The 17921-nt window shown below is 55.4% G+C and overlaps 1 protein-coding gene and 1 long non-coding RNA gene across 3 annotated transcripts; one reads left to right on the top strand and one right to left on the bottom strand.

Moving 5' to 3' along the window:
- Positions 1-9: 9 nt before the first annotated feature.
- On the bottom strand, positions 10-7641 carry LOC130845556 (uncharacterized). The gene is made up of 3 exons (XR_009051421.1): positions 7419-7641; positions 1591-1715; positions 10-343 (listed from the first exon to the last, which is right to left on the bottom strand). It is a non-coding gene; the product is annotated as an uncharacterized LOC130845556 (long non-coding RNA).
- A 293-nt stretch (positions 7642-7934) lies between these two features.
- DOLPP1 (dolichyldiphosphatase 1) lies at positions 7935-17144 on the top strand. 2 transcript variants are annotated; one of them, XM_057719793.1, is made up of 8 exons: positions 7935-8026; positions 11586-11686; positions 11934-12018; positions 12117-12216; positions 12448-12546; positions 13094-13222; positions 13735-13824; positions 15672-17143. In XM_057719793.1, the coding sequence occupies exons 1-8, from the start codon at positions 7951-7953 to the stop codon at positions 15706-15708; spliced, it is 717 nt and encodes a 238-aa protein (XP_057575776.1). In that variant the 5' UTR covers positions 7935-7950; the 3' UTR covers positions 15709-17143. The 2 variants fall into 2 exon arrangements, with proteins under 2 accessions (XP_057575776.1, XP_057575777.1); XM_057719794.1 differs by lacking the exon at positions 12448-12546 and having other exon boundaries at positions 7939-8026; positions 15672-17144.
- Positions 17145-17921: the final 777 nt, after the last annotated feature.

Here is a 17921-nt window from a genome sequence, read left to right as displayed (position 1 = left end):
GGGGAGGCTCCAGGAGGGCAAAGGTGGAAGGCAGCCTGGTGGGAGCTGTGAGCCCACTTGGGGCCGCTCGACAGCATGGCAGGGAGGGCCCAGGTGAAGGTGGGGAGGGTCCCAGAGTCGCACTGAAGGGCATAGATGTGGGTGCGCAGCACCTAGGTAAGATTGCTTAGCTTGGGGGCCTCGGCGTCCACACGTCTCTAAGATACTGGTGTTGGACGCGGCAGGGGGTGCAGACTCAGCCTCTCGGTCACTGTAAATGGCTGAGCTGGTGAGAGCCGGGGGAGGGGCTGGAGCAGGAATGGAGCAAATCTGAGCTTGCCAGGTGTTCACAAGTCTTCACGGGCTGTCAGACAACACAAAGTTTATTTGAAAGGTGCAGTAGTCCCCTCTTATGGGCGGGGGATACATTCCAAGACCCCCACTGGATGCCTAAAACCACGGATAGTACTGAACTCTATATATTCTGTTTTTTTCCTATATATATGAATACATACCTATGATAAAGTTTATTATTTATTTATTTGCTGTGCATGCGGCTTGCAGGATCTTAGTTCCCCAACCAGGGATTGAACCCGCGCCCTCAGCAGTGAAAGCATGGAGTCCTAACCACTGGGCTGCCAGGGAAGTCCCTGAAGTTTAACTTATATAAATCAAGCACAGTAAGAGATTAATGACAATAATAAAATGGAACCATTATAACAATATACTGTAATAAAAGTTACGTGAATATGGTCTGTCTCAAAATATTGTACAAATTTAATGCCTTTCCATCTCAACTAATCACTTATCACACACTAGCTGTAACTTTTGCAGCTTGAGGTGTGACAGCAAAACTAGCACGATTTTCTTTTCCCTCCCTCATAATTTCATGGGTAAAAGATTCTTCCTTACTGTAGATCTCAGCAACCTCAGTATACGATTATGTTCCTTTCCTAAGTTGAGAACTTGTACCTTTTCACTTAAAGGAAGCACTTTGAAGCTTCTCTTTGGCGTATCTGACTGCCAGCATCACTACTCTTGTGCTTGGGGACCATTATTTAGTAGAATAAGGGTTACTCAAACACAAGCACTGTGATGCTGTGACCGTCATTCTGATAACCCAGATGGCTATTAAGTGACGAAAGGGCAGGTAGTGTGTACAGCATGGATATGCCGGACAGGGGTGATTCACATTCTGGGTGAGGACGGAACGGGATGGCGCGGGATGGCGCGAGATGGCACGAGATTTCATCACGCTGCTCAGAATGGTGCGCAATTTAAAATTTATGAATTGTTTCTTTCTGGAATTTTCCATGTAACATTTTCAGACTGTGGTTGACTGAGGGTAAGTACAATCTCAGAAAGCAAAACTGGATAAGTGGGGGAGTGGGGTGGGGACTTCCCTGGTGGTCCAGTGCTTAAGATTCCACACTCCTAGTGCAGGGGGCGTGGGTTCCATCCCTGGTCAGGGAACTAGATCCCATGTGCTGCAACAAAGATCCCAAGTGCTGCAACCAAGACCCAGTACAGCCAAATAAATTAATTCATATTAAAAAAAAAAAAAAAGCTGGATAAGTGGGGACAACTGTACTTTTTAAACATTTTTTGTACTTTTGAAATTTTCTTTTTTTTTTTTTGGCCATGCCGCGCAGCATTCAGGATCTTAGTTTCCCAACCAGGTATCGAACCCGTGCCCCCTGCAGTGGAAGCGGGGAGTCTTAACCACTGGGAAGTCCCTGAAAAATTTAAATGTACAGAAAAGTTGAAAACAAAACCATATAAAGCACACCTATAAAATCAACACTTCAAGTCAGTAATTAACATCTTGCCGTGTTTATTTCACGTATATAGTTCTTTTCTAAAATATTTTAGAGTGAGTTTTACGCTTGTACTTCCTCCCTAAACTACTTGAACAAGCAGATCTTAAAAATAAGGTAGTTCTCCGGCATAACCACAATACCACATCACACCTTAAAAATAAGCACTAGCTCTCTAATGTCTGCTGGGATTCTGAAAAGAAGCTTTTCCCAATCAACCGGAGATGGACCCCAGTTCCACCTAAAAGGAGGATAAATATTTGAATCTTTCCCCTTTACTGATTTTAGACACAAACTGATATAATTACCTCTGATGCTGGCAAATAAGTGTTTGGTTTAAACAGCTTTATTAAGGTATGATCTGTATGCCACAGAACGCACTCACTTTAATGATTTGTTTTTAATAACTTTATAAAATTGCGCAACCGTTACCACAATATAGTTTTAAAGTATTTCCAACACTTCCAAAGGACCTCTTGTGCTCAACTGCAGTGAATCCCCCAGCCCCCAGGCTGCCACCAGTTTACTTTCTCTCATGACTTGCCTTTTCTGGACATTTCCTGTAAATCAAGTCATACAAGCTGTGATTTTTTGTGCTTGGCTTCTTTACATAGAATAATGTTTTTGAGATTCATCCATTTTATGTCATGTATCAGCATTTTATTTCTCTGTTGCTGGATAGAGTTCTGCAAAGAGTCTTACCTCTTCTTTTTTTAATACCACTATGGACTCAGGGGTTATTATTTATTCGATATTTACAATCAGTTACAATCATTTTTCTGATGCTCACATGGTCACAAATTTGGCCAGTTTGAGCTGGCTCCTGGGTCCTTTTGATATTGGCTCTGCCTCACCACCACACACACCCCACCCCACCCCCCCACCGCCCAAATCAGTCTTCCAGAACTTCCTTTCTAGCATAACAAGTGCCAGGAAACTCAGAATCCCAGAGACCAGAGCTGGGAAGGCCCTCAGGGGAATCCTGGCTCACTTAATTTCTGCAGCAGACACTGGAGAGTTACAATCACGGCTCCCACGAATTGTGCCCCTTGGAGTCCATGTCCTTGTATAGGCCTCTCCTGTATCAGCTATGACCTTGGCCGTGTGACCTGCTTTGGCCAGTGGAACAAGACGGACATGATGCAAGCAGAGGCTTGGTGAGCCCTGGTGCATTGGGACTTGCCCTCTTGGAGAGTATTTATGGCCATGAAAACCACGTGGAGGAGAATGTGGCCCCCAGGGCCCTCCAGCTAAGTACCAGATTTGAGGGAGGCCCCTTGGGCCACACGAGCCCGGTCGAGTCACCAACTGCATGAGTGACCCAGCAGAATTGAGCCCAGCCAAGTTGCAGATTTTTTAAAAAATATTTATTTGGTTGTGCCGGGGTCTTAGTTGCAGCAGGTGGGCTCCTTAGTTGTGGCATGCAAACTATCAGTTGCAGCATGCATGTGGGCTCTAGTTCCCTGACCAGGGATCAAACCCAGACCCCCCTGCATTGGGAGCACAGAGTCTTGTGCACTGCACCACCAGGAACGTCCCCCAAGTTGCAGATCTTGAACAATAAAATGGTGATGGTCTTAAGGCACTAGGTTTGGGGCTGGCTTGTTACACAGCAGTAGGTAACTGCTTGCAGCCCCCTTGTTGATAAAAGGGGAAACTGAGAGGGGAGGATGACCACCCCAGCGTATACAGCGAGTCCACGGCAGCCCCAGGATGGACACCCATGTCTCCTGAACTCGTAGGGCTTCTGCGGCGTCACCCACGAGACTGATGCTCGTGCAGCGTGAGGGGGCTGTGGAGGGTAAGATTCCATAGTATCGTCTTTGGCCCAACGTGTGGGTCACATCAAGTGCTCAGTAAACAGTGGTTTCAGTTACAATACGAATGGCTCTCAGGGTGTGTACACAAATGGGACAGGACAGGTGAAGAAGAACCATCTGTTCACCAAGCATTGACTGTGTGTCTGCTGTGCGCTAAGCACCGTGCAGGGCGCTGCACAGACAGCAGTGGAGGCGCTGGAGCCGGCTTGCACCCTCTCCGCTAGCGAGCGCTGACTGTGCGTCTCTTCCTTGCTCCTTACTCAGCACCATCACGGTGGTGACTGGGAAGTGGCCGCAGGAGACAGCATTTACACCGTGGAGACCAGCACATGCCACAAACCAGGGGAGCCTGTGGCTTGGGGGACTGGGCCAGACAACGTGTCTCAAGGACTTGGCTCCGAGGTGTTTGGAACGCCAGGCCCTGCTTCTAGAAGCCTCTATTCTAAGACACAGACAACGAATGACTCCTCTCAGAGGTTTTGAAGCCAAAACTGTCACTTCTACTTTGAGACCATTTGTCTTTCTTACTGGCGTCTTCGGGATCCAGGAGTCCCACGGCCTCCATGGGAACGACAGTTTCTTGAGGGCGGCATCCTTGCTCCTCTTCATCCTTCTCTCTTCATGCCTGACACCCATACATAGTCTGGCACCACCTAGGAGCTCAAATAGTCCCTGAAGCGCATAAACGAACCTCTAATCTGGAGGGCGGCAGCTGACACATTTCAGGGAAACAGGCCCAGAGACGGGAAGAGTCTTTTTCGTAGGGACTTTGAGCGTACGTCAGGGTGGCTGGGGTGCAGTGCACAGCGTTAGACTTTGTGCCTCTAATCTGGGGGCCACCCAGTCTGTGAACTCCCTTCCAGAGGAGAGGCCAAAGTGAAAGGGTAGCCCTTCCCCGGACAGCTGGGGCTTGTCTGAGGACTCCTCTGGGCAGTGGGATGAGGCAGCCTACAGTTTGGTTGATGGGATACAGGGTGGTTCAGAACCTGGGTATGCCCCTCAGGCAGACCTGGATTCAAATCCTGGCTCTGTCACACACTAGCCAGTTGGCGTGGAAAACGGTGGGACACTCAGAGCCTTACTGTCCTCCACTATAAACTGGGCACATTAAGAGCTGCCTCGCAGGCTGTAGTGGAGATCACGTGAATGGCTAAGGATGAAGCACTTCCCAGGATGCTCAGAGAGATACCAGGGGCATCACTGGCCCAGCCCTGAGCTCAGGGAGGAGGCAGGTGGCTCCTGCAGCCTCCTCCCACAGGGCCCCTCACAGTATTCATGCCTGCACCGCCCAGCTCCTCACCCACACGGCAGGTCTGACCTGTCATCTCTGCTATCTCGTGGGACCGGGCACTGGCTCCTAGGCACATCTCCATCGGAAAAGCATCCATGGGTATACCACAGATCTGCACGAGGCTGTTCCCAGCTGCACCATTCCTAACACCCCAATGTCCAGCAAGAATCGAATGGGGGACTTCCCTGGCAGTCCAGTGGTTAGGATTCCGAGCTTCCACTGCTGGGGCCCTGGGTTCGATCCCTGGTCGGGGAACTAAGATCCTGCAAGCTGCCCAGTGTGGCAAAAAAAAAAAAAAAGTTGAATGGAAAATAAACCATGGTGTGTTTACACCGTGGAACACTACACAGCCAGTGTAAACGGATTATAACTAGAGGCCACAGCGTGGGTCTCACAAACGCAATGCTGGTGAAAGGAGCCACGCCCCCAAAGTACATACTGTAGGATTCGACTTTTAGAAAGTACACACATCAGACCAACCTAATGTCTGGTGCTAGCAGTTGGGTGGGTGGTCACCCTGGGGTGACTAGATGGGGTGTCAGGAGCTCCTGGGGCTCTGGTTCTCGATCTGGCAGTTGCTAACCTGGGTGTGCTTAGCTTGTGAAACTTCATCAAGCTACATGTATTGGATTTCTGGATTTTCCTGTATGAATGTTATATTTTAAGTTTTTCAAAGGCAAAACCAAACCAAACAACGAAGCCAGCTTTCAAGATCCCCTCTCACCAACAGTGGCCCTCAAAGTTTTGGGAGGCCAGGCCCCTCCTGCCCAGCACCTCACCTCCTCCTTTCTCTTGCCCATTTCACCCTGTGCTATTCCCTCTGCCAGGAAAACCCCACCCCAGCTAACTCCCTCACATTTCATAGTTTCTCACCCTGACACTTTCTCCAGAACACTCTCCCTGAGGTGAGAGGATCCTGTAGTCAGACAGGCCTGCGTTTCAGGGACTTGGCTTCTCAAGCCTAATTGCTCACCCGTGAAATGGCTTCTAACCAGGGAGGTGGCCCTGTCCCAGGGAACTATTCTGGGAAACTCACAGCCCACTCCTCACACCTCCTGCCTCTCAGTGGCTAATAATGGCAGTGCCTGAGGTAGCTGAGGGCAGGTGACAGGGAAATGGGGCCAGCTGACCCACATGAGCCCAGGCTGGGCCAGGTGGGGAGCTGAGTACAGTCAAGGGGTCCTGGGGGGCCCTCCTGGCTCGCTGGTGGGGTGGGTTCTGAGTCACCATTGTCCTCCCAGTCCTTTCAGCCCTGCCCACGGTACTCACTCCAGCTGCCTGGCTGCCTCTTCGAGCCCCTCTGATCAGCGGAATTCTCCGCTGTATTCTCACTTCTCCTCATAAGCACTTAGGCTGTTTATCAGGCACTTGTTCTAGTGTCGGCCTGGGCCAGTCTCCAATAACAGGCCCTGTCTTCATGTTGCCCAGGTCTTCTCCAGTTGTGGCTGCAACCGCTTGTATCAGAACCCCAGGGAACATATGAATGTAGACTCCAAGGCTGCAACCCAGATCTACTGGATCAATCCAGGCCCCATTTTCTACAAGCTGATCTTGGCACTGCATGAATTCAGAGAACCATTGTTTACTGGGAGAGACAGACAAGGAGCCAATCACAGTCCAGTGTGGTCAGTGCTCCGGTAGGAGAGGGGATGCAACTGTGGGAGCCCAGTGGAGGCCCCTCTCCTGGCCTCCTGGCCAAGGAAACCTCTAAGTGAGGACAGACACCTGAGTGGGACTTGCCAGGCAGAGGAGGGCAGAAGAGGTGATTCATTCCAGGCAGCCGGAACAGCATGTGCAAAGGCTGGGAGACAAGAGGAGCCCGGCAGGTTAGCACTGCAATCTAGTTAGAAAGACAGTGATGGTAGGAGAGGCAGGGGTGGGTGGTAAGGTGTGGCTATTTATGCAAGGCCTTGTAGGACACTGAGAGGAATGTTTTGGGAAAACTGAGGTATATGTGGAAAACCGGCCTCGTTTAAAATTCTCCCAAGATGCCTCACTGAGCAGCATAAATGAGACTGAATCAATAAATCTGTGATAGCTGAATGAAATGAGAGATGGAGTCTCTTAGTTTCTTTTTTCTTTTCTTCTTAAAAAAATATTTACTTATTTGTGGCTGCCCTGGGTCTTAGTTGAGGCAGGCAGGATCTTCCTTGCTGCATGAGGGATCTTTATTTGCCATGCGAACTCTCAGTTGTGGCATGCATGCAGGATCTAGTTCCCCGACCAGGGATCGAACCCGGGTCCCCTACATTGGGAGCACGACTGGACCACCGGGGAGGGCCTCCGGAGTCTCCTAATTTCAATCACGCTTCCATTCAGCATCAGTTAAGCTTCCATTCCATAAAGCATTTAAGGGGCCGACTGTGCGCCGCGCCCTGGCGTTCCCTCCCCCACCCCACTCCCGACGTTTAATGAAAAAGTTGTCAGCTTTGTGTGGCTTGCCCTGTTGCCCGTCATTAATGGACAAAGGAAAATAAGTCCCCTCTGGGTCTCTGGCCTCAGTTTACTCACAACTAAAAGTAGGTGAGTTCAGACTCCATCGGGCTGAGGGTGCCTCCTCGCTTCGAGCATGCGCTCTGACGGGCGCCCAGATCCCGCCGGCCCGGGTCGGGCTCCGAGTACCGAGAAAGACTTCAACTCGGCGCAGGTCCCCGCCAAACCAAAGCTCCCACCAAAGTTCAACACGCCCCCCAAGCGGGCGGCTGATTGGCCCGTCCTGAGCACACCGCGAGCCGGCCTCACCTTCTGATTGGCTGTTCTGCTCTCTGTTGTGTGCTGAAACCTTCCTTTTCTCCGATTGGTCAGACACCTACCGCCGCTCGTCCCGGATTGGGCGTCGTCTTGGCCGGCTGGCAGGCTCCTAGGGGCCCTGCTTTCTGATTCGCCCCTCGGGCCAGCCCCACGGCCCGCACGCTGAATGGCTGCGCCACAAACTGTATCGGCCTCCCATTGGGTGCGCGGCGCCTCCCCAGCGTGATAGGTCAGGACCACCGCCCCCCTTGCTCCCCATTGGCTGCTCGACGAAGCCCGGTCTCCGGGTAAGATGGCAGCGGACGGACAGTGCTCGCTCCCCGCTTCATGGCGGCCGGTGACCCTCACCCACGTCGAATATCCTGCAGGTAAAAGGCAACCCCGGCTCCGAGGACACCTTCCCGGGGCCGGCCTGTCAATGCCGGGCGCTCCGGCCGGCGCGAGCTCGCAGAGGGGGCGCCGGGGGACCGGGGTGGGAACTGTCAAATAGTGAGCCATGGAGGGGTTCGGCCGGCGCGCGCGCCGCGCAGGCGCAGTGGTGTGGCGATGAGCTGGTCGAAATTGTGAGCGGCTCGCTCGCGCACTCTGCGGCTGCGCGGCCGGGGTGCTCCCCTGGGTCCCGGGGCGCCGGTGGGCTGTGATGGGGCGGTGGTCTGCATGAGGCGGGAAAGGATCACTGGCCTGGACCTGGGCCCTTGTTCCCCGCCCTTCCCGGAGCCGGAGAGGCTGGACTCTCTCCCCGGCTTGTAGGGAGTGCCTGTTTCCTTCGAACAGTGCTTTTGGGCTGCCTGTAAGAAAGAGCTTCCCATTGCTGGGAGTGGGCAAATCGAGGCCAAGCAGCTCTTCGTTGTTTGAGTACTCCTGATGCCACGCCTTGGGCAGGGAACTGCTCTACAACTCAGGGGACCCGGTGAGGAGGCAGGCAGCTCCTGGGATGTTGACTTCTGGAGCTTCCCATCAGACGCAGCTCTAGAAGCTCAAGGTTTTCTGTCTGGGAGGTCCTTTAGTGACTGTTCTGGGGGCGGTTTAGTAGAGCTTGGGCCTTGGGGTCAGGCTTCAGGCCGAGGCCTCTTGTGCAAGTGACTTCACCGCTCTGTGCCTGTCTAAAGTGGAACTCATCAGAGTGCCTCCCTTCTACTGGTGATGTGCGAATCAGAAACAGGAGGTGTGAGAAATGCTGAGTGCAGTGCCTGGCATACGGTAAACATTCAAGAAATCACTGCAGTTAACAGGATTCCACCTTCTTAGGACCCTCTCAAGCCCACCGTGTCACTTCTGTGTAGGATGATTGGGTGTCGGGTGAGGCTGGGGGCCCCCCTATTGAGCCCTTGTTGCCCCAGGAAGGGCCTGCTCATGCAGAGATGTGAGAACTTGGCCCTGCTTAGGGCCCCAGGGCTGGATGCCAGGAAACTTTGACCCTAGATGTTCTGGGTTATACTGGAGGTGGGGCGGTCCTGCAGGTGCTGCGCCCTACCGTCTGCTTGCCCACCGTTCACCCATCATTCATTCAGCTGGTATCCACTGAGCGCCTCCTGAATGCCAGGCCCTGGGTTCGCCCTGCATTTTGAATGGCGAACAAATCAATATGTCCTTGAACTTCCGGAGTGTGAAAAAACACCCACTTTACAGGAGGGAAACCAAGGCCTGGAGTGGGGAAGGGACCTGCTTAAGGCTCCAGCACCTTCATGATTTCCCCTCCCTGGCCTGGGAGTAGCTTCTCTGGGTGCTCACAGCAACAGGAAGGAACCTGGCAGATGTGAGCAGCATGACTGTGGCTGTGACGGGGGACCCTTTACAGGGATCGTGGGTGCCCGGAGCAGAGACCTGGCTGAACCTGGGGCCCTCTCTCTCGAGGTCTAGTCCCCTGCTAACTCTTCTGTGACCCCCTGCGCTTCACCTTCGAGCCCCTCATCACACTGCCCCGTGCTTCCTTCATCCATTCTCCACTCATTTAACGTCGTTTTAGAGCCCAGTTAAGTGCCAGGCGCTGTGCTGGGCTTGGGGGATTGAACAGGGTGTGGAGACCCCATCCCTGCACTCATGGCACCTACTTTCTAGAGGGAGAGACAGATACTGGCTGGACGTTTCCACTAATGAGAGGTGTCATGAATGATGCCCTGGTTACAGATTCTGAGAGTTTTGCAATGGCAGGGATGTGTCTTTTTTTTTTTTTTTTTTTTTTTTGGCCACTGTGGTGGGTACTTAATTTATGTTGAGTTAACCCAGACAGCATCCCAGGTGGGAGAAACGGTGTGTGCAAAGGTCCAGAAGTAGGACAGAGCACGGCGCGTTCAGGGAACTGGAATTTGGTCTCTGGAACTGGAGCAGAGGGTGGGAGGGAAGCAGGGCCAGGTCTGCAGGGTGTGATAAACTGGCTTGAGGTGGGACTTGTGCCAAGGGCAGAGAGAACCACCTGGGGATGGGGGTGGGGCTTAGATCAGAGAATAGTGAGGCCAGAGTTGCTGACAGCATCTGCAGGAAGGTCCAAAGGTAGCACTTGCTGTGAGACAGGACATGGAGATGGCCAAAGGTTTGGGGGCACCAGCTATTTCCTGTCCTCATGACCCAGTGACCTGGGCATCAGCTGGACAGCTGAAAGGCCCAGAATCTCAGGGCTGGAGGGACCAGGTCACTGTGTGAATGAGGAGACAGCCCCAGAAAAGGGAAGAACCTCAGCCAGTGTCATCCAGGGGGCCTGTGGCAGCACTAGCACTTGGACCCATGCTGCTGGCCTGTTCTCCCAGGCCAATTCAAAGCCAGCTTTACCCTGGGTAGGTGTGGAGGAGGCCAGGTGTGTGCCTGTCACTTCAGCCTGTAATCTGGGCTCAGTCCTGTGCGGGTAACTTCCTGCTGCCTTTGTGAGGCCAGGCTGGTGGTGGGGCCATTTCCCATGCTGGGTTCTACAAACATGGAAGGGTCCTGGGTGCCAGGGACCGAGCCAGGCGTCTCACAGTCCTGGTTGCGTCAAAGCTCCCGTGGCTGTAGGAGGTGGGCACTAATGTCCCCATTTCACAGATGAGAGGCTCAGGGAGGTAAAGTCCTTGCCCGAGGTCATGCAGCCAGCAAGTGCTGGCACAGGAATTGAATCATAGTCTCTCACCCCACAGTGGCCATGTGGCTGCCCTGTCTCAAATGGTGAGGGTAGCCTTTGGACTTGGTGTCAACTCTGCCCTTGAGCAAGGGAGAAAGTGGCTCTTATCTGTTGGCTTCGGGATCCTCCCTCCCAGGCCTACTGGGGGGTAAAAAGCAGGTAGTCCATAGGTAGCCAGTTTCTTGCCGGTAGAGAGGCAGTGAGAAGCTGATCTTGTAGCAATGCGGCCTCCTCGCTACCCTCGGCCTTGGTCCCTGTCAGAGTCTGCAGTGCAGACCCAAGTCTGTGTGGTATCCAGAGAATACCAGGTCCCCCGGAGGCCCGGGGCTTGTCTGGGGTGGTCTCAGCACAGCACTGTGTCCCAGAGGCATCCACGTGCCCACTGGGCTGCCTCCTGGTACAGGGCCCAGCCTCTGGGGTCAGACAGGCCAAGTTCAAATCCCCACCTTGGCGGGATAATGAGTATAGTAGCTGGGATGGGCTAGAGACTTGGATGTTAGTCAGATCCCACCTCTTTCTGGCCGTGTGACTTTGGACAAATCATGCGACCCCCGTGGGACTCAGCGTCCTCATCTATCGAATGGGGACAATGACGGCACCTGCTTTAAACGTGTGATCTGTGAACTCGGGCGCTCGGTAAGCAGCCTGGCACGCTGCGCCTGTGACCGAGGTAGTGTAGTCAGCTGGTACGCTGAGGTGTCCCCGGCCACCTGGCCCTGCGCTCCAGGCCCTGCTGGGATCCCTTCTCTAACTCACGCCCTACTTGGCTCGGTGGGGGCCAGGCCCTCTTCGATGGCCGTGCTCTGTCCTCATCCAGTTCTCCCTGTCTCGCCCAGGTGATCTCTCTGGCCACCTCCTTGCCTACCTGAGCCTCAGCCCCGTATTTGTCATCGTCGGTTTCGTGACCCTCATCATATTCAAGCGGGAGCTGCACACGGTGAGTCCCCCCCGCCCCCCGCCCTGCTCCCCAGCGCCCCCACCCCAGGGAGGAGGGGCCGCACCGTGCCCTCCCAGATGCTTTGCTTTCCCTTTCATGCCTCCGCCGTTCTTGAGGTGTGTGGAGCCTCGTGGCTGGTTCCAGGTTGTGCCCTGGGCTGGAAGGTTCAGTGGAAGGCCATGTCTCTGGGCTAGGCAGCGGCCAGCAGGCACACGGAGGCCCCGCTGACCACACACTTTCCTGGCAGATCTCATTCCTCGGGGGCCTGGCACTGAACGAGGGGGTCAACTGGCTGATCAAACACGTCATCCAGGAGCCACGGCCCTGTGGAGGTAGGGCGCAGGCCTCGGGGGTTGGGGGGTCCCCCAGGTTAGGGCAGTACTGGGAGGCCCGCATCCTCCCATCATGCCCTGTGCTCTCTCTCCACCAGGCCCCCACGCGGCCGTGGGCACCAAGTACGGGATGCCCTCCAGCCATTCCCAGTTTATGTGGTTCTTCTCCGTCTATTCCTTCCTTTTCCTGTATTTAAGGTGAGCTTCTGCCCTGGCTGGGGTTGGCCCTGACCCGGCCCAGGCGGGGCTCTGCCAGGGACTCGCCGTGAGCCCTTCGGCTGCCCCCTGGGGCTTGGCCTCTGCTGGGGTGGGAGGAGCTGCAGCCGAGGCGGAAGGCGCCCAGGGAGCAGGTGGATGGGGCCGGGGCTGTGTGGGAGGCCTGGGCCCCAGGCTGGGGGCTGAGGCCATCTGACAGGCTCGTTTTCCCAGAATGCACCAAACGAACAACGCCAGGTTCCTGGACTTGCTGTGGAGGCACGTACTCTCCCTGGGTCTCCTCACCGTGGCCTTTCTAGTCTCCTACAGCAGGTACGGAGGGAGGGAGAGCCTCCGCCCCCACGCCCTGCCCCCGGGCTCTTGCTGGATTCTTGGTCCCTGTTGGACCTCCACTGTGGACCCGAGTCCCAGAGCCTGGAGGGCAGGGCTGGGAAGGGGGTCCCAGGCCTCTCGTTTTAAAGGGCCAGGGCTCCAGCTGCCTCCTCCAGCCCAGTCCTTGCTCTCTCCTCTTGGTTGGGGCCAAGGTTCTAGGGACAGCTCTACACATCAGCCCATCTGTTCCCAATGTCCTGGAGAAGCCCCTTGCAGACACACTCCAAGTTCAAGGGCTGGACAGAAGGGAAGCAAGTCCCAGCCGAGCCATCCCTTCACCTCTGGGCTCGGGAGCAGCTGTTGGGGCCAACCCCTTGCCTCCTTCTGGCAGTAGCTCTGAGTCTGTGTGGTCACAGCAGTCTGTCCTGTCTGTGTCTGCCTCCTGTGTGCATGCAGAGGTCCATGCCACTTGGGCATGGGGAGCGGGGGCGCAGTGCAGGCCTCTCTCTGGCTGGCTCTCATGAACTTCCCTCTGTCCTTGGCCCAGGGTCTACCTGCTGTACCACACCTGGAGCCAGGTGCTCTATGGGGGCATCGCTGGAGGCCTCATGGCCATCGCCTGGTTCGTCTTCACCCAGGAGGTCCTCACCCCGCTGTTCCCTAGGATAGCAGCCTGGTAACTGCCTCCCGCCCCTGTTGCTGTCCCCCACTCCCCCCCACCTTCCCAGGCACCATGGCCTGCGCCCCCTCCCGCGAAGGGGCCATCAGTGGGAGGGCCCAGGCATCCTGACCCCAGCCTCAGTCTCCCTGGGAGGGCCCTAGTGCCCAGGCCTCTGGTGGGCATAGGGCTGCAGGCCCCGCTTGCCTGGCTCCCATCTCCCCCAGGGCTTTTCTCAGCCCAGAAGCCAAGCTGCCAGCCTCTGTCCTTGCCTAGCCTCTCAGGGACTTAGAAAGGAGCATGTGTCTGTCCTTCTGAGCTCTGTGTACCTTGGGGAGTGTCCCTGCCTGAGTGTCACACAGGTGACACATCTGGGTTTCTCAGTGGCCCTGGAGGCACAGGCCAGGCAAAGACTGTGATCCTTGCGGGGAGGGTGCATTGCCGGCCCCAGGCATGGGTGGGGGAGTCTGGCTTGGTGACAGACTTGTGTCCTGATGTGGTCCTGGCCTTCTGGGTGTCTGTCTCTCCAGGCCTATCTCTGAGTTCTTCCTAATCCGAGACACGAGCCTCATCCCCAACGTACTCTGGTTTGAGTACACAGTAACCCGGGCAGAAGCCAGGTGAGTCAAGGGGATGGCAGTCACCAGGTCCTGGCTCAGCAGGGCACAGCCCTCAGGCAGAGCTGCCCCCGTTTTTGGAAGGCTCCCCAAGAGCCAGGCCCTTGTAAGCACTTTTCTTGTACTGCCTCATTGAATCCTCCCCTGGACACCATTTTACAGATGAGAAAACTGAGGCTCAGACAGGGGAGGAGAGGAGTCACTTGCAGATTGCAGGTGCGGGAGTTGGGCTGGGAACCCAGGCTGGTGGGCCCCGAGTCATGCTTTTCACCTCTGTGGCCCAGAACCAGAGAGCTGGGCAGCCAGGATTCTCCGGGGGCCTGTATGTCGACCCCCCTCGGGGCTGTTTAGTTCAGACACTTTCCTATGGAGGGGTAAACTGAGGTGTGGTGAATTAGGGTACTCGGGGTTGCACAGCAAGTTGGGGCAAAGCTGGCTTTGGAGCCTTCTGACTCAGCTCTCCTCTCCACGCACCCCAAATCCTGGCTTCCTCCCAGGTCCAGAGGGGAGCCTAGGTGAGGCTGGGTTGCGGCACAGGCCTGGGAGGTTTCCTGAGGAACCCGGGGTTCCCGTGAGAGGAACCATGGGGCAGGGTCACAGTAGCAGGGGAATGTGTCTAGGGCATCATGGTCCAAATTATCCTAACACACTTAAGGGTAAAGCCCTGGATCTGTGAGGAAAGGAGATTTGGTGGGTTAGGACAGGCAATCCCATTATTGGCGGAAGGCCCCAGCTGGCCCAGGCTGTCCACCTGGCTCCCCGAGTGGCCCCGCCCCCCGGCCCTCAGCCCTGCCCCTCCCGGCTGGCCGCCACCTGCCTTGATTTACCAAAACTTCACGCGCACCTGCTCCATGCCAGGCTGTGTGCTGGGGGTAGGCAGAGTGAGACGGCAGTGGCCAGCAGGGGGGACGTGAGGAATGAGGCACTTGCCTGTGTCACCAGTGCCTTGGGCTTGAGAGCTCATGACAGCAGCGTGATGTGGGGGTGGGTGGTTGGGCTGGCTGTCCTGGGGTGACAGAGCTGAGCAGGGAGAAAGTGGGCCCGTCGAAGTCGGGGTTTGGCAGGGAGAGTGCCCTCAGCATAGGGAACAGCTTGTGCAAAGTTTCTGAGACAGGAAGCTTGGGGAGCCCAATGAACAGACAGAGGCAGGTGTGGCTGGAGCCCAGGGAAGAAGGGGCTGGCCGTGGGACGAAGCTGGGGCCGCATTACACAGGGCCTGTGGGTGCAGTTAGGGTTCTGAATCTCAGCTGGGACTCTTGACCAGCCCCATCCTTTCTGAGCTTCAGCCAGGCCATCCAGGAAACGGGACTGTCCCTGCTTCCCTCAGGTTCCTGAGCCCACTGTAGATGTAGCCACACCCCCAAATCGGGTACTCAGATCCACTCTGCAGTCTCCATCAGCAGTTCTCCTACCTTTGCTTACATACATCCCACATGGAGTACTCACTACCACCTTGTCTGTTTCGGTTGATAATGACAGAACCCAACTTAACACTGGCTTATCTGTAAGTGGGAACTCCCCGAAATTCCTGGAATCCAGCCAGGTCCCTCTTGCCTCTGTTCTCTCATCCCGGCCCCCACCCCTGCCCCGGTCCCCTGGCTCTGCACTTGGACTCCCAAGCTGAGCACCTGTGATACCAGCCCAGCAGAGACACTGACCCTCTCTAGGCCCCAAGTCCCAGGTCCCAGGGCAGGAGCTCTTGAATGGCCCAGCTTGAGCCAACCACAGGGGCTGTTGGGAGTGGGCACGCACTCATTTTGATGGGATTGTGGGGAGGAAGGGGACAGCTGAGGGGGCCTGCCCCCGAATGCCAGCAATCCCCTCATCTGACCCCCACCCCCGTTTTGCAGGAACAGACAGCGCAAGCTGGGGACAAAACTGCAGTGACCGGTGAGTGTGGCTGGCTCCAGCCTCCAGATCTGGCCTGCACGATGCCTTGCAGGGTGGACAGAATGACAGACAGAGGGACGAAGCAGAGACCTCTACAGACCCAAGTCACCGAGTGGAGCCTTTTGTTTTCTTATTTTAATTTTAATGAACCAGGTGGACCAAAGGGCTGAGCCAGCCCCTCAACCAGGACCCTGGAGGGCCTGCTGCTGGGGGGCCTCATGGCCAGAGACCCTCGCAGTGCTGCTGCCGGCCCCTGATCGGGCGGACGTGCCCTTGGCGCGGGCACTGGGCTGTGGGGGAGAGAAGGAGGGCTCCACCTCTGGCCACAGGGCCGGGAAATCCAGGTGGTGTGAAAGATGCACACTATTTATTTTTTGGTTTTGTCAAAGGCAGATGGGATTTTGGAGAGGGAGCTAGAAGAGCCAGCTCTGCGGGGGCTGCCCTGCGTACCGAGGGGCCCAGGTCTGTTTCCCAGGCCCTTTGCCCTGGGCCTGAGAGGTGGCCTGGGGGCCCAGGAGGAGGGAGCACCCCTACGCCCTCCCTGCCGCCAATGCCATTCCAGAACCTCGGTCAGTGTTTCCTGTGTGGGGGCCGGGCCCAGAGAGAGCACGCGTCTGGCGCTGCTATCGTTGTGTCCTACCCGCGTCGACCCTGCATCACAAGGGCTTACTCTGGTTCCCTGTCCCCAAGACAGTGGTCCCTTTCTGACAAAAGAGCCTGCACATGTGGGTGAGCAAACCCAAGCTGTTTACAGCTCTTTCCTGTCCCGCCGTCCGGTAGTGGTTCGTCTTCATCTCCACCCGAAAAAAAAGCAGAGGAAGCAGGAGCTGGTGAGAGGAGTGGGGCAGTGGTGCCTACTGTCCCCACCCTCCCCTCCCCTCTGTGCGCTCAGAGCATTCCTTGTCCTTCCCGACCGCCTCCGAGAGGCTGGGAACCTGCTCGGGCCACCCCGAGCCTGTGCCCCAGGTGTGGCTCACAGATCCCCACGGCCCAGCTCGGAGGACAGCTCCTCCCAACCTTGAAGTTGCTTTGAAATGGAGTTGTGGAGAGGAGATGCTTCCAGATTCGGAAGCTTCTAGAACTGAACCAGGCTGCTTGGGACCTGTGTTCAGGACCCCCACCCCCACCCCCCACCGCCTTTTCTTTGTGGAGGTTCCTAATCTGCTGCTGAAGCACAATATTTTGGTGCTTTCTTTTCTCATTTGTTAAAGACAGTGTCCAAAGCCATTCCAGATGCCAGGACCAGGGGCCTATTTCTGGGGAAGGTTGGTCAGTCCCCACATTTTCCTTCCCTTCCCTTCTTATTTTTATTTTTTACTTTTTGCCTGAGACAAGCCAAGTGTGAGGTGGTTTGACTTAAGAAAAATCAATGAAAATTGTTTACTATTGTTTTAAAATAAAATCTTGAACTCTGGCAGCTTGAGCACATTGAGCTGACGGGAGGAGGCTGGGATGTGGCTGTGGGGACACATGACCCTCAGGGGCAAGCGCATGGTGTTTTTGTTGTTTTGTTTTTTGGCTGTGTTGGGTCTTCATTGCAGTGCGCAGGCTTCTCATTTCGGTGGCTTCTCTTGTTGTGGAACACTGGCTCTAGGTGCAAGGACTTCAGTAGATCTGGCACGTGGACTCAGTAGTTGTGGCGTACGGGCTTAGTTGCTCCGTGGCATGTGGGATTTTCCCAGACCAGGGCTCAAACCCATGTCCCCTGCATTAGCAGATGGATTCTGAACCACTGAGCCACCAGGGAGATCCCAAGGGTATGGTTAAGACCAGAAAGTCACAAGCATCTCCAAGACACCTAGTCTCCTCCAATCCTCCAAAGCCCGGGTTGGAATGGCGTCTGCGACATATCCTACCAGGATCTGAGGACAGCTCCCTGCCATTGAGTTTTTTCGGTCCTCATCTACCTCCCTGTATGGTCCTGGCTGGCTCTGCTCTCAGTAAGCATAGCTTCTCCTTCGTGTGGCAGCCCTTGAGGACTGGGGACAACCAATGTGTCCATCCTAAGCCTCCGGCAGGATAAACACCTCCACTCCTTGTTGAATTCAGTATTTCTTTAGTGTGCGGAGAGCTGAGTATCGTTCTCTGGACGAAATAACTGCAAACCGGCCTGGGTTTTGGTTGCCTTGTAGAAGTGAAATGAACACAAGTCATTTCAAGGGTCCAAAGTGGGGGTTCTAACCCTTCCTCAGTTCACTAAGCTGAGGTCC

Source organism: Hippopotamus amphibius, chromosome 2 (assembly GCF_030028045.1).
Source record: "Hippopotamus amphibius kiboko isolate mHipAmp2 chromosome 2, mHipAmp2.hap2, whole genome shotgun sequence".
In the NCBI taxonomy this organism is placed as follows: Eukaryota; Metazoa; Chordata; class Mammalia; order Artiodactyla; family Hippopotamidae; genus Hippopotamus; species Hippopotamus amphibius.
The sequence above is the reverse complement of the archived record's forward strand: the minus strand, read 5'-3'. Positions and strand labels throughout refer to the sequence as shown.